The sequence below is a fragment of the Rissa tridactyla genome, chromosome 4, assembly GCF_028500815.1.
Source record: "Rissa tridactyla isolate bRisTri1 chromosome 4, bRisTri1.patW.cur.20221130, whole genome shotgun sequence".
NCBI lineage: Eukaryota > Metazoa > Chordata > Aves > Charadriiformes > Laridae > Rissa > Rissa tridactyla.
Window position 1 is genome coordinate 9,951,014 of NC_071469.1, and position 14,751 is coordinate 9,965,764.

General features: G+C 41.0%; 1 protein-coding gene across 1 annotated transcript in view; it reads left to right on the top strand.

Annotated features, from left to right (window-relative positions):
- KIAA1549L (KIAA1549 like) overlaps positions 1-14,751 on the top strand; it is a 72,067-nt gene that overhangs the window by 54,404 nt on the left and 2,912 nt on the right. Inside the window, exons 16-19 of the mRNA XM_054200250.1 lie at positions 680-1,027; positions 7,556-7,653; positions 8,815-8,960; positions 13,330-13,481. Of these exons, the coding sequence (XP_054056225.1) occupies positions 680-1,027; positions 7,556-7,653; positions 8,815-8,960; positions 13,330-13,481 (744 nt within the window). The remainder of the gene's footprint in view (positions 1-679; positions 1,028-7,555; positions 7,654-8,814; positions 8,961-13,329; positions 13,482-14,751) is intronic.

Genomic DNA, 14,751 nt, shown 5'->3' on the forward strand with positions numbered 1-14,751 from the left:
AGTAACTCTTCAAGTTAAGATGCACAAGTACTGTCTGCTCATTAGAGTATTGCTTTGTTCACTTTTCCCACATTAGTTTTGGATAAATTTCTCTGTAACCACTGTTTGGCGGCTAGGTAAGATGACTGAGCTGGGTCAGGATATTTTCTGCAAGGGACAAGACCTAGTTTGGTGCATTGTTGCTAGCATTCCTGACTGGGTAAGAAAGTTCAGGAAAACTCCTAAACTTTAATTCTTCTGAAATCTTAACATGTGAGAATGGACAAAAGAATTTCAGTCCCTGTAGCTGTAACAAGTGGTCCCTTGTAAGGGGTCTTTCATGGTGATGGTACTATTTAAGGAGCCATACTCCTCCTGGCACGGTTGTACTCCCATTGATACTAACAACTAAGAAAAGAATTTACACATTAATTCTAATTGTTTTTAAGTGAATCATTGACAATTTAATCTGCTGCAGAGCGTCCCTGCTAGTTTTTGCAGCAAACAATGTAGGATATGAAAGGCTATTATACTCGCCTGCATCTTATCACTCCTTTCCAATATTTGTCATGCGTCTATATTGTCACAATTCCTGACTGTGTAAATGTTACATCTGTGTTTGAGAATGTTTTGTGTGAAGCAGCACAAATACTGTCTTGTAAAGCTTTTTACGTATACGTCCTTTTATTCCATCCAACAGACTGAGCCCGAAATTATAGAAGAAACAAATGTTGACCGTGTCAACGAGCCTCGGAATTACACCAGGTCCCGTCAGGCCAAAGGCCACTCGGAGACCTCAACTTTAAGTTCTCAGCCCTCCATTGATGAGGTTCGACAGCAGATGCATATGCTCTTGGAAGAGGCTTTCAGCCTGGCCTCTGCGGGCCACGGAGGACAGAGCAGGCAGGAGGCGTACAGCTCAGCACCACACTTGCCCTACTCGGAGGTTGTGACCAGTGCTCCTGGTACCATGACCCGACCTAGAGGGGGGGTACAGTGGGTACCCACATACAGACCAGAAATGTATCAGTACAGTTTACCGAGACCAGTAAGTGAAACTTCTCTTTAGTAATAACGTAAAGATATTTCTACTCTGGGACACATTTTTTAAAGATGGAGCCCCATTTACATGCTTAACACCAGATGTAAAGTCATGCTAACAGTAAATAAGTACAGCTAGCGGGGTGTATGTATGTGTGCTTACCCATACCGTCTCCTGCATGAAGACTCTTCGTATCTATTTTAACAGCAAGGTTGTCTTGTCTAAATTGTGCTTGAAAGAATGGGCTGCACTAAGCTCCAGGCTGTTCAACAGATCAAGAAGTTGTTTGCATGTCTCCTTCTATTCACTGGACGCACATTAGAAAGCAATCTGGTTTTTTTTAGAACAGCTACATAGGCAGCTGGGTGTGAAGCATTCAAAACTTCTGCATGAGGTCCATCACTGAGATCGCAAGAGAGGGAACCAAGTGTAATAATCACAGTGACCTGAAATGTGGGCTGGTATTGACACTCTTGCAGTTTTAGCGATTGACTTGGGACTCTAGGTTTCATTCCACAGGTTTCTTGGTCGACCTCATGTAAGTCTCTCCTTATCCCTCATTTTCTAGACTCAAATCATGGCTAATATGTCCTAACCTCACAAAAGTAATAAATAAATTAAGAAATGAAACCCACAGATGGAAATTGTGAATGGAATTTTGTAGGTATCTGGAGTTGCAGTAGTACTGCGTGCACCCTTGGCATGTTAAACTACCCCTGAATTCCCACATACGCTATTCTGAAACTTAACAAATTCTTTTCCTTCTCGTATGTCAGGTACAAATCTAAACCAGACATGATTGCTTTCAGATGAGAAATAGCTCATCTATCAATATCAGTGTGAAAAGTTGTTCATTTTAAGGGTTCTTTCTGTCGGAAATTAATATTTTTTGAAAGAATGCACTTCAAATGGAGTCCCTTACTCTGATGAGAATAAGAGAATAATGCAGAAAAATGTCCTCAGTTCAAAAATAACTATTGCTGTGACTTCCTTCCATGGCAATAAAAAAATGCATTAAGGGATGCTGCTTCTGAACTATTCTGAACATATTTGAAAGCCAATGGCACTGCCTGCAAAAGTTCAGGCTGGGGCTCTTTAAATCATGCTAAAGGTTATTTCTGGCACTTTGAAATTGGTCCGATGAACTTCATGCAGCATATAATCATATTTTATGGTTAGAATTCAATTACAAGCTTAAGAGACAGCTAATGGGTAGTCAAATTACTTTGACACTTGAGAGAGTCTTTCTAAAACGAAATTTAAAATATTATATGGCGGCAGGTTTCAAAAAAATGTAATAGCCACACTTTTTTGGCGAATGCTTCGCTGTTTTCTTTCTAAGACTCATTACTCTTCTAAATCATCTGCATGTGTAGGACCATTAAGCATTTGCTTATCTTTCTGGCATCTTGAAGATAGTGTTAAAAAGTTCCCTGCAGATAATTGGTCGCCACAGATTAGCATAGTCACAGGCTACTGCAGTTTGGATAAGGGCTGTTAATTCATAGTTTTCAGTGTATCATTTTCACGAATACGAGCAGTACGGTAAGCCATTTACCAAGTTTTTAAATGAGGATGGAGGACTGGAATTGAAAAATCTCCAGCTGAGACGTGTGTGGAAAGTGACCTGTGGGTAGGAAAAAAATGGAAGAATTACTGCTCTCAGCATCTTAGCACTGGTTTGCCTGCGCGGGATATCCCTGCTGAGCATCTCTGCTGGAGATGCTGCAAAAGGGAGCGCTCAGGAGCGGGTTGACTGACAGGCCGGGAAGGTGTCCGGGTTGAGGGAGCAGCCTGTGGCAGCTTTTGGGGCTGAGAGTACGGGGATGCTTGTTTTATGGGGGAGGATGTTACCTCTTCAAACCAAGAACATTTATTTTTGCTCCTTCTTAAAATTCAGTTCTTAGTGGCAATTAAAAGTCAACATTAACAATGCTATTACAATTTCTGTATTCTGAAATCTGTATTCAAGAGCATTTTCCCTGCCTGGATGGAACAAATGCAGACACTGGCTTTTCCGTTGGGTCTTTAGATACAACGCAAGTATAAAGATCTTCAGCCCGTCACTCTTGTGAGGTCTGGCCCTTCGCAGTCCAGTTACACTAGACTCGAAACTTTGCACAAGATCTCACAAACTTTACAGTACCTTGAGTGCACCTCTAGGTTTTATTATTGCAAAAGCATTTCAGAGGTGATACATGTGCGGCATAAGATTTCTAGCACAAATGTTCTCTAACTTTATAAAGCACAAATTGAAATAGATTGAGGCAAAACAGTGAAAATCTGCATGCAAATCTCCATCTCAGTGTTTCCCTCTGTGCCATACTCTTTCAGGGGACCAGAACCACTCCTCAGGTCTATGTTTCTTCAGGTCTCCTCCAAGTTATGGATCATCGATCTTTTGCAGCCAACTTCTTGGCTAGTCCCACCATCAAACAGTTGTGTATCTCTCCAGAACATCCATCTTTCTTCTTTTTCCTTTTTCTTTTCCATTTTGAAGCCTTCTGTGGGTTTTTTTTACATGTTAGCATTAATACCTAAATTATCTGTAGCTCTTGTGAGGGAATGTCTGTCTGTCAAACTGCTCATGAATGACCTGTGATACATTTGGGGCTCTCTCCTGGCAGAGAAAAGCTAGGAAAATGCAAGCTCTTAGTGTTGTTCTGAAGCCTCCAAAACCGGGATGAGAACACTTGGCTGGGTCCTTGTCATCCAGCTGGTGTACTACAGACAGGAGGATGGAGTTGTAGCGTCGAGTGTATAACACAAGCCCCACCGCCAGCGTTGGGCCTCCGCAGATCACATTACTGCTTTGGAAATTCGCAGAGCTTACTTGAGCAGAGAGCTGCAGCCAGGGATAAAAAACGCCTCTTTGTTACAGGGCTGGGCCAGGTCCCATCTCTCCTCTTCAGTGCTCTGGAAAGAGGAGTGAGAGTAACAGAGCTCTGGGTCCTGAGGTGAGACCTAGCACCGTACAACAGGCACTGATGGACAGACTTGCAGGCTGAGAGACTGGTAATGTATCCAAGTCCTCAGAGCTTCTCTTCATTTAACCAGAGGTAAAGTGAGAGTATTTTACCAAAGCTCAGCCACTTTCAATAACAGTTACTGAACTAAGTATAAAACAGGACAGCTAGCAAAGCAAAACCAAACCCAGCTGAAATCAATAAGTTTGCATTATTCCTGGACTGCAATGTAATAATCAAATTAGTTAAATCATTCAACGAGTAAACAAAGACGCTGCCCCTTTAATTCCCATGGTGAGACATAAGGAGATGGGATACTTCTGTAATTAGAAGGCAACATTGAATAATTTCACCCAAGACAAATACATCTCTAAGTTGAAGGTGGTAAAAATATTTTAATACTGCAACGAGGGAAATGTAGATTAAAGCTAACTGCACAGTTTCTCCTTTAGACTTTAGTTATTGTGTGCCGATTTAACTTTTCTTTCCTGCATCCGGACAGGTGGTACCTTAGACTTTTGTGGGTTGTAGAAGATGCTGGTGTCGGTGTCTGCTGGTGGCTGGAATTTTCTTCCAGAGAGTTGTGTTGTATGTCTCCTGGGCCCAGAGGCTGAAGTTTCTCTGCTAAACTGCACTTATTACTTTTTAAAATTCTTCACTGGTTTGCTTTTTAAATTGTTTGTTTTAGACACAACGGACTCCTTCATTGGCATTTCTTCCTGAAAGGGTGATGTGGGGTCAGCAGTCTGGTACCTGTGCAATCTGTCCTGAACCTCAAATTTGATTACTTGATTACTGCCAGTGATTGTTACAGCCTTTGTTTTATACAGTCCTCATTTTTCAACAAAATAAGAGATTGGAATCCGTTCAGAATGTTTCTCTTTTTAAGTTGTTGTGGTTTTTGGTTTTGGTGGTTTTTTTTGGTGAACAACAAAAGTGATGCAACACTTTTTTTCAAAGGATAAGCTAATTTTGAAGAATACAACTAGGCAAATTTTCTGTGAAATCAGCTGTTGGTTGTTTTTTTTTTCTGATTGGATTTACAGCAGTGCACAAATTTCAGTGAAGTGGCTTTATTTCTACGATCATTCCAGTTAGCCTAGAAGCTAAGGGCTCATCTAAGTCTATAACAGATAGGGCTCTCTAGTGAAACCTTGGTTTAATTTAGCCTCTGAACAGTTTTTTTTCCATTTATGTGTTGCATGTAGGAAAACACTAATGCCCCAACCCATGGGAGAAATTCTAGAAATTTTTTTGGGGTTCCCTCTCATTGTGGTTTTGGTGTCTGTGGAAGCTCAGCATGCAGAGGACTGACTGACTGCCATACCCCAGGATGGACTGTTCCTCCGTGTGGCATAGCAGATCTAACAGGATTTTTTACTTTAACAGGATTCCCTCTGCCCAGCCATTAGCAAAATATTGCCACTCACTCAAAACTGTTTATCTATCTCATATGTAAGCAGCAAAATACGTGCTTTGATTTTCCATTTTGCCTTTTTTTCCCCAAAAATTTTCAGTGCAAGTTGCAGCACATTTGTGAAATGTTTTTTGTGATCCCTCTTTTCTGTCTGTATGCCAAAGCACGTCCATTAACACACAGGAGAAACCCCAAATTTACCTCTGTGTCTCTGTCTACCCTGTTATACTCAAATAGTGTCTGGAGTCACTGACCACTCTGAAACATAAGCTCATGTACCGTGCCTCTAAAATGGGGAAAAAAAAGAATTTCATACTTGGTACAAATGCATGCTGAGAGGAAGATGTGTGATGAAAGGCTTGTGGAGCCAGAAGGAAGCGTTCGGTTCAGCCTGTGAGAGCATAGCCAGATTTTCAGATGCAGAAGAGGCATTGCAGACCACTTCAAGTTCAGCGCTATTAGGAGAAATCTAATTGAGGTTTTCTTTGATGCGAATAGCATTTGTTTTTTCTATACAGTTCTTCCATTAAAAATCAGTATTTCCAACCTCTGGCTAGGAAATGTACCATTGCCTTTTTAGATTATTTTTTCTACCTAAATATAGAAATACTTTAAATACCATTGTAGCCTGGTGAAAGTAAATATTAGGAGACTTTGTAGGTGGCATGAAAGGAAAAATTATTTTCATAGACATGCCTTTGAGGGACTCTACCCTGCTTTAAAAGGGGTGGAAGTGAGAGGCGGGAGGAAGATGCTTGGTCTGTATTGCTTTTCCCTTAGAGACATTGACATCAAAGTCAGTATTTGATAAGTTACCTTTCCTTTGTGTTAACCCAGTTTTACAGCTATTTGAGAAAGAAGGTATTGGAACACCGTCTAAATGTCTGATTTTTAAAGAAGGTTAGTGAAAGATAGTGATTTTTGATATTTAGCGTGGGATTTATATTGCCAAATTCAAACTTAAATGTAGGTGTTAAGTCTGAGCTAATCACGTAAATCCTGTAGGCTCTTTCTACAGGCAGGAGATAAGAGAGTGACTCATCCCACGGAAGCGTGGATTTAGCTTTCTCTGCTGTTTGTGGAGGGAGCTTCTCTGGCCAAACCGGTTATCTCTCTTTTAAGGGGCCAAAGCCCCACCACTGGAATTTGGACTCTAGTTTTTGTCAAAATGCCTATATCTTGATCCTGGGCAGCCTTCCCATAATTTGTTATTTGCTATAGCTGTGATCTTATCTTAAATTCTGTGCATTGCTCTGAAGCATTGTTAATAAAAGTGTAATTAAAAAAAACAAACCCCAAACCACAGTGTGTTGAAGAAAAGTGTCAATGAAGTGCTGGAGAGATATCATCCCTCTGCCTTGAAGTATATTTAGCAAAATTATGACCTCTAATCCATAGCAGTACAAAGAATTTAGAAGAGAAATTTTGTCTTACCCATTTCTTTTCCTACCCCTTTCTCGGGTGCCATGGGTTTCAAGCACATCTTTAGTCGTCCTTCACATATATTAGTGATGAAATCCAGAATTGCTATGGGGGCAAGATGCTTGATTTTGTGACTTAGAGGGTTGGTCCTGCGTTCCAAATCACTCTGCTTTTTCAGAACTGTTTGAGACCTTCGTTATTGCTTTAGAAAGTTACAGAGCTTGGGGTTTTTGTGAAAATTTTCTTTTCATCTCTTCGAGGCTGAAAGGAAGAGGTTGAAATATGCATTGCTCACAGGCAGCTTCACTTCACTAGATGCTGCTCTGAGGATGCTTTCTGAATCTTTAAAATACTTTCTTTCTGGTGGAAGTGAAAATACTGAGATCTTTTTCCTGTGGGTCCAAAGCAGCTGTTGAGTCTCACGCAATCACAACAGATCTGCTTTGCCAGCAAGGTTACAAATGTCTCAGAGATAGTGTTTAATGTGTTCTATTTTAATTAGACTTCATCTTGGCTCTGAACTAATTTCTTCACGTTTTCTTCCACATCCTAAAATCACCCTAGCACTGTAAATTCTCAAATAAAATGCAATTACTATTGATGCCACAAAAAGCTAACTTCCTGTTGGCAGGCACGCGAAGCAGGTATTTAATTTCTGAGGTCTTTTGGTTTTTAATTTGAGTGAGATCTACTGGTGTTTCAGAAAATATTTGTTTTTCTCCTTTACAGGCTTACAGATTTTCTCAGCTTCCTGAGATGGTAATGGGTTCTCCTCCTCCCCCAGTCCCTCCCAGAACAGGTCCTGTGGCTGTTGCCTCTCTCAGGAGGTATTTATTTGTTATTTTATTTTATTTTCATCTCTAAAACCCACTGTTGTAATAAGAACTGGGGCAAACCCTGAAGGGGCACTTACAAGCCACTTACGAGGCACTTATAGAGACACACACATGAAGTTAGAAACGTGTTGTTTTTATTTCATTTTAACATGAAAAGGAAAGGAATAACAATGAATTTTCTCTTCTTTTAGCTAATCAGTTTCAATAAAATTAGGAAATCCAGGCTCCGATTTTTTTCAAAACATGCTTTGCCTCAGCGCGCATAATGCCGTATTGCATTGCAGATGGGTGGTAGGTAATTCGCTCTGTCATTTTCCCCGCTTTTCTCTATTGTAAGGACTTGCAACAGGATATGGATGAACTGTAAGATGTTTCTCAGTACCCCGGGTCCGGGGATTTCTGCCTAGCTTTCGGATATCTCATACCTGCGTTTCTGGAGCCAAACACGTGCAAAAGCCTGACTGCCTTGGCCCAGCGCATACATTTTGGCTCTTCCTCGCAGTATGGGACTCTACAAAATGCATTTCAAGGAATTTTTACACTTCTGTGGTGGATGAACTCATGTAGCCTTCTGTGCTGTGCTGCTGGGTACTGCCAGGCGCAAACTGCAGTTGGAGGCACTGCAGGCCTGCTGGGAGCTGCTGGGGAGCACCCGGGCCAAATGAAACTTTCCTGAGGGGCCGCTAATGATATCGTAACCGTGTCCAAACATTCAGGATACGGACACTGTTGACCTATTCTTGTTCATCTTCCCAAGTGCAGTTAATATTACTGATGATAGTAGTCTCCTACTATACGATACCATGTCACATATACTGCAGTAATATGGTATTGTCTGCACTCTTGTGTTGATGAGCTGTGGCAAAGCTCTGGGTTTTGTGTTGCGTGTCACAGGCATTTGTTTGAAGCAGCAAGCAAAGGCTCTGTGCAATGGTAATAACCTGCTTTGGCAAAGTAGCGGCCAGGCTAAAGAAGTTGTTCTCAGACTTCTCCAGACTTACTGTTCAAACTTCTGTCATGCCAAAGCAAAATCAGATAGCTTGTGCCCAGATGGCTTGTCATACTGTAGCTGATAGGCGTGTATGTGGCTATGAATCTCATCTGTCAGTCAGAATGACAAAAGTTTCTATTTTTTCCTTTCTTAATGCACAGGTCTACATCAGATATTGGCAGCAAAGTGAGAATACCTGAGTCCAGTGGGGCAGATCAGGCCCAGCATCATGATCAGGCGGCTTTTGCACCTGGATCGAGAGCTCCGATGTCTGTTGGTCCGCTTGATCAATCAGCTTTTCACTCAGGTGAAAAAATAGTGCAGACCCAACTTGCAGCTTTGAGAGCCTCACAATTTATTTTGCGTATAAATGAATGTATGGGATATAGCAAATACAGATGATTATTTGGAGAAAGACTGTATTAGGTGTTTTTTTTTCTGTGCAACTGAAGGAGATCTACAAAGGATTGCTCCTTTGTAAATGCAGCATCAGCTGCATTGTAAAATACCACTTATCCTGCAGAAGCACCAAGAAATGGTAATTTCTGAAGGTAAGATCCAGCAGTAATGTACCAGATGGTTCAAGTATGGCATTCTGCTGGCTCACTGATCAGGACTCTGAATTATTAAAGCCCAGGAAAACAGTTCATTTGTACCATGAAATCCAGTGGAATTTTTAGGGCTGGTACAGAGAGTGTTGGCTGGCAAAAGCAGAAGTTGTAGTATTGGGACTGCTGCCTTACTCGCATGTTGTGTTGCACCATGTACAGAAACAACCAAAGCAGGAGAGATGGGTAACAGGGTTCTGAGGGGCACGGAGAAATGAGGCGGATCCTTCCATTGTTTTATCAGTCAAGAATATCAGGCCAAGCGCTTGGAAATAGAGTATGTACAATGGGGCTATAAGTAGTACTGCAGAAGGAAGCTTAATGGCATTCAGCTCTGCTTGGTTTATAAGGAAAGGGAGGAAAAACAAATGGACACGAAGAATAGCGTGTGCGAGACTGGGGTTCTCCAGCCTCACTGTTCTATGATTCCCCTAATTCCTCTTGAGAAACTTAAGCCCTAGTCTTGTCACAAGAGTGGTCTGCTGAGGGGTGTAAGTTGAAGACACGTGTCCCTTTCCTTTCAAAACACTCGGCAGCGGTGCTTTCGGCATAGTCATAGGTAATCCATTAGCTCATCTCCCCTCCTGTTTTGGAGAAGGTGGTTCCTGCTCAAGCGCAGAACTTGTTTTGGGTCTAAATGTCCCAGTTTTAAAGGCCTAGTAAGTTCCTGGTCCTTTTGATATGAATTTTGTTTACGAATTAATTGATTTTATCACGAGATCAAGCTGATACATTGTTTTGATGGTATCTGGATAACATTTATCTGGGAAAATATTTGAAATAGCTTCTCATTGGCAAAAAATGCTTTCTTGAAGAGCTATAGAAAAGAGCTTACATGATTAAAAAAATTTTACATTGTCAGTTCAAGGTTTTGAAATAAGTAGGTTTATTAGACGTTTCTCTGTGAATCTGACAGAAAAATTTCTTTCTTAGCTTCCTCAGAAGTACTAGGGAGTTATCTCCATTGTATTCAACATCTTCTACTGAGAATAATAATGTGGATATGCAAATCTGTTGTCAATTAATTAAATATAGTAGGTTTGAAAGTACCCATTCTACACTCACTTCTTGTCATACCTTCTGCAAATTGTGCATGTGAATCTGAAAAGAGCAGATGCTCACCCTTTCATTTAAAAGCATTTCAAGCTGTAAAATATGCCACAATACCAAGAGTTCTTTCTTTGTGTCTACAGTAATGTGTTCTCTGTGATACACTTTTTTTATCATTTCCAGTGATGTGGAGATTTTATTGCTGTCTGTTAAAAACAGGTATGTTGTGTTACCATTGAAGAGTGGCTGCGTTTCAGAAGAGACGAAGTGATTTTCGTGTACATTGTGGAGTTTGCCAGAATAATTCTGGGGGTAGCTGGAGGAAACTTTCGTATATGATAGATTCGAAAAAAGGCTGTAATGCGGGGAAAGACAAGGAGAGTTGTGAGAAACCTGCAACCGTAACACAATGTTCTGATATGAAAATAATTTTTATTGCCTCAATACATGAAGAAACATTGCTGCAGGTGCTGATTTGGCATGAAATGGCCTAATGTCGCTCTCATGCAGCCCATCAACATCAGCTCGAAAATAATGATGTTGCAGTAAGAATTTGGGATAAGGTACTACATCGGCTAATTGAGTGCTCATTTTGAATAGTAGCTTATTTTGCTCTGGTTAAACTAAGAGTATTTTGGTGTAGAAGCCATATGTCGTCTACAGGAGCAGTCCTTTCTTCTCTGTACATGTCTTGCTGACTCATTTAAAATAGCAAATCTTGTGCTGTCTGTGACCTGGGAAGAACAAGGATTGCCCACACCTCTTCTCTTATCCCACTTCCTTCCAAACCAAGGGGCCAAAGGAACTGGGAGTAGGGATCCTGTGAGATATATCCTGTGGCTACCTACCATGCAGGTGTACATCGTCAGATCCCACTGGTCCACAGCAATTCCACACAGACTACTTCTCTGAGGGCTGGGTGACTCCAGCATCCTCCCTGACATAGTGCCTTTTCACCTACAACCTGATGGAAAAGTGAAGGCTAGGACTTAGTCCCTAACAGTAGAAAACATTCTGTAAATGTCAAGCATAACATAAAAGTTTTTAGTCCGTATTTTGGATGACATATCCCTTAGTTTTCTTCCTTTTTTTTTTTTTCTGATTTTTTTTTTTCTTTTGGGACCGTGTTGAAACAGATGATATGTTTCTGCTCTGGAGAGAATTATACTACAAAATATATTTTTATCCTCTTTGCATGCCCTGATTACATCCATAGCCCTTCTGGCCTAGGTCTGCATGGAAGGTCACTGGCAACCTATAAATCACTGTTTTTGTGGAAACTGCTTTGGGGATGGGTGTCACTGTTCGAGTCTTTCTACTTCTGTGCACGTGCCCATGCAGTATTCCCAGCATCTATCAGAGTAGGCAGCATAACCCTCTTGCAGGGTGTCCAGGGGCAAGGATTTGTCAGGGCTGTAAGTGACGTCCTGGGGGGGCAGCTATTTGAAGCAGCCAGTAAGTGATGCTAATTTCTATCAATTATTCTTTGTATGAATTTCAGAGGAATGCCCGTGTCTTGTCACTTTGTCAGCACCTCTTATGCAGTGATATCATATCGACTATCTACAATTAGTGGCAATATTCAAATGATGTGCAAGTAGAAGGGGGAGGAATTCTGTGTTCTCTGCATTGACTATAGTATAGACCCGGTGCCCATCTACGCAACATTACGGTGTGTCCATTCCTCAGTGAAAATGCTCGAGTTGTCTTTGTTGTTGTTTTACGGGCTTACTTGCTCTTCTGCTTTCAGATAAGTGATGTTATTTTTGCTATATTCAGTGAATCTGAAAAGTAAAATACATATCCATATATTATAACTGAATACTCAAAGCACACCGTCCACATGCTTTGTTTACTACCCGATAAATACAATACAGAGCTTTCCTACCCAGGATTTAGGAATGAGGTTTTGGGGGCATTAGTGTATCAGTGGTACGCTGCTGGTGTCTGTCTTTGCATGTAAATAGACACTAGAGGAAGGAAGTCTTACCGGACAAGAAAGTTATTTGTATTTTACTCTAAACTTGGCGAATACATGGAGTCATGATGGCTTCTCTGAAGGGAAGTAGTGGGAGCGTGTGAGAAGATGCTGGTCTTCTAGACAGCCTAGTTATTTCCTGTGGATAATCTGAGTAATTGCAGCAAGAACAATGTTGTTCTCTGCATCTCTGTGAGCCCCAGTTATAAACCCTACCTGAAAGAGCAGATGTAACCATATCCAGAGATTTGGCTGAACCTCATACTAGGAAGGCTGGTTTCTCCCACCCAACTTGGAGTATGATAGTGGAATTTTAGTAGAAGGCTTCCTGGACATCCCTATGCATACAACTTGATCAAGATGTGATAAAACAGATTTGGTGTCAATAAGTTTCCTTGGAGATGTTTATTTAAGTCATAGCTGCATAATTTATTGCAGTCATAGACTCTTCCTGGGAAAGGAATTGAGCAGGTAGTGCCTTGGTATTTTTTATTAGAAGCACTGAAGTTTTATGATGGGGTTGTTGAGATTACAGCCTTTTAAATGTATCACTCACTCATTTTTGTAGGTTTTCTGCCTAGAGATATTAAGACAGTTTTACTGTGTAAACTGAATGCTCTATAACCTGCTGTTGAAAAGAAAGGTGCACTACTCTGAAACCCATGGTAACAACAGCTAAAAATTGAATACAAGGAAGCAAATGTAAGAGGAAAAAAAGCCTTTTTCCTAATGATTCCAAGTTTTGATGAAGATCAGTTGTTACAAGGACCAAGTCCTAAGGACTATAGCCTTATATCTTTATCTGCAGGCTGTGCATGATTACAGACAACTGCAAAATTGTCTTCTCCAGTATTTCCCAGCATTATAGAGATGTTCTACTCAGATGGTGGGAGCCTTACATCTAACCAATGGTGATCACATTCGCACCAAAAAGAAAAAGATTAAAAAATTCACTGAGGCCAGTTACTTCATAAGCATTACCTTCTAATTTATAACTGAAAATGTCAGCTATTAATTATATCTACTCTCTTTCTTAATAGGAAATACCGTACCAGCAGTGTTTGCCATACCAGCAGCAAACAGACCTGGCTTCACAGGCTATTTTATCCCAACACCACCCACTGCATACAGGAACCAAGCCTGGATGCCCTATGCTGGAGAGAATGAATTACCAGGGCAGTGGGCAGACTCAGTAAGCTTCCTTGATTTTCTCACTACATACATTTTCTGTGATTTGCACAGGAGGGGTTTTAAGCAATGCTTGGAAACCAGCAAAGAATCTGAGCAAGATAATTCTTCCTTGTATGGAAATAATCTCTAGCAGTGAAAAGTTATGAGAGGGGGCATAGATACTTTAGCTGTCCATCCCACGAACTGTAAGTAAGGTCTTCTAGAGAGTTAAATCATTCACCAGATTAGGGGCTGGCACCTATTTAAAGTCAGTGGGTTAGGTACCATTTTTCTCTCCCAAGACAGAGGTTAAATATTTGGATAGGCCTGTGGGGAGGAGTAGGTGATGCTGCCTCTCAAGGTGGCCTTGTGCTGTTTGGAAGCTGGGGAGCATCTTTCCCTCCTGGAGGCTTCTCTCAAGGCAGCCTGGCTCCCAAATCCTAGCTCCTGGCCCTGCCACAGCCCCGCTGCGCAGTGTTTCATCTTCCTGCAGGCTGCGCTGACAGATCATAAATTAAATAATTAAGTGCACAATCCTAGTCTGGGACAGATGTAATTTTTAGCCCAAAGTATACCTATATTTCAAAGAAATAAAGTTGAGACATCCTACAATGAATTGCAGTAGTTCATCGTGTTTGAAACAATTTCTAAAATGTAGGGCTTTTTTTCCACTAGGAAAAAAAAAGATCAATTCTGCTGCTTGAGCTCACATCTGGTATTTATGCAGAACCAATTCAGCTAAACAAACTGGGAGATGGATTCTATTTCCATGCGCATATCATCAACAGAATATTTTAGTGAATTGCAGTTGGAGTCTAATAGTTGGCTTTGAGCAGCTAAGTAAGAGACAACACGGTCATATAAATGTTCCTGGGGGCAGCTATGTGTTGCCAAATCTTTATTACTGCTCCTGATGCCTGCGAGGGAAAGAATTCAGTTTGACTGTCAGATGCAAGTCTGAATTTGTAGGCTGAACTGTCAAGAAAAAAGAAGTATGTTCAGCTGTAAGCTGAGCGCATCTGCTGATGTGCACCTGACACCTGGATGTTTTGATGCCATTGCACATATTCCTTCCCAGAGTTTCCCTTTAAAGCATGGAAACCCTTTTTCTTTTCCTTGTTTTATTTATTTGTTGGGTGGTTGGGTTTTTTTGTTTTTTGTTGGTTGTTTTTAATCCTGCTGACCTTTTAAATCCAGGAGGCCTGTTGTGTCTGAAGCAATCATTTAAAATGTCTTCTTTAAGAAAAAGGAGGAAAAAAACCCCAAAACAAACCAGGAAAAGTATTTTACTT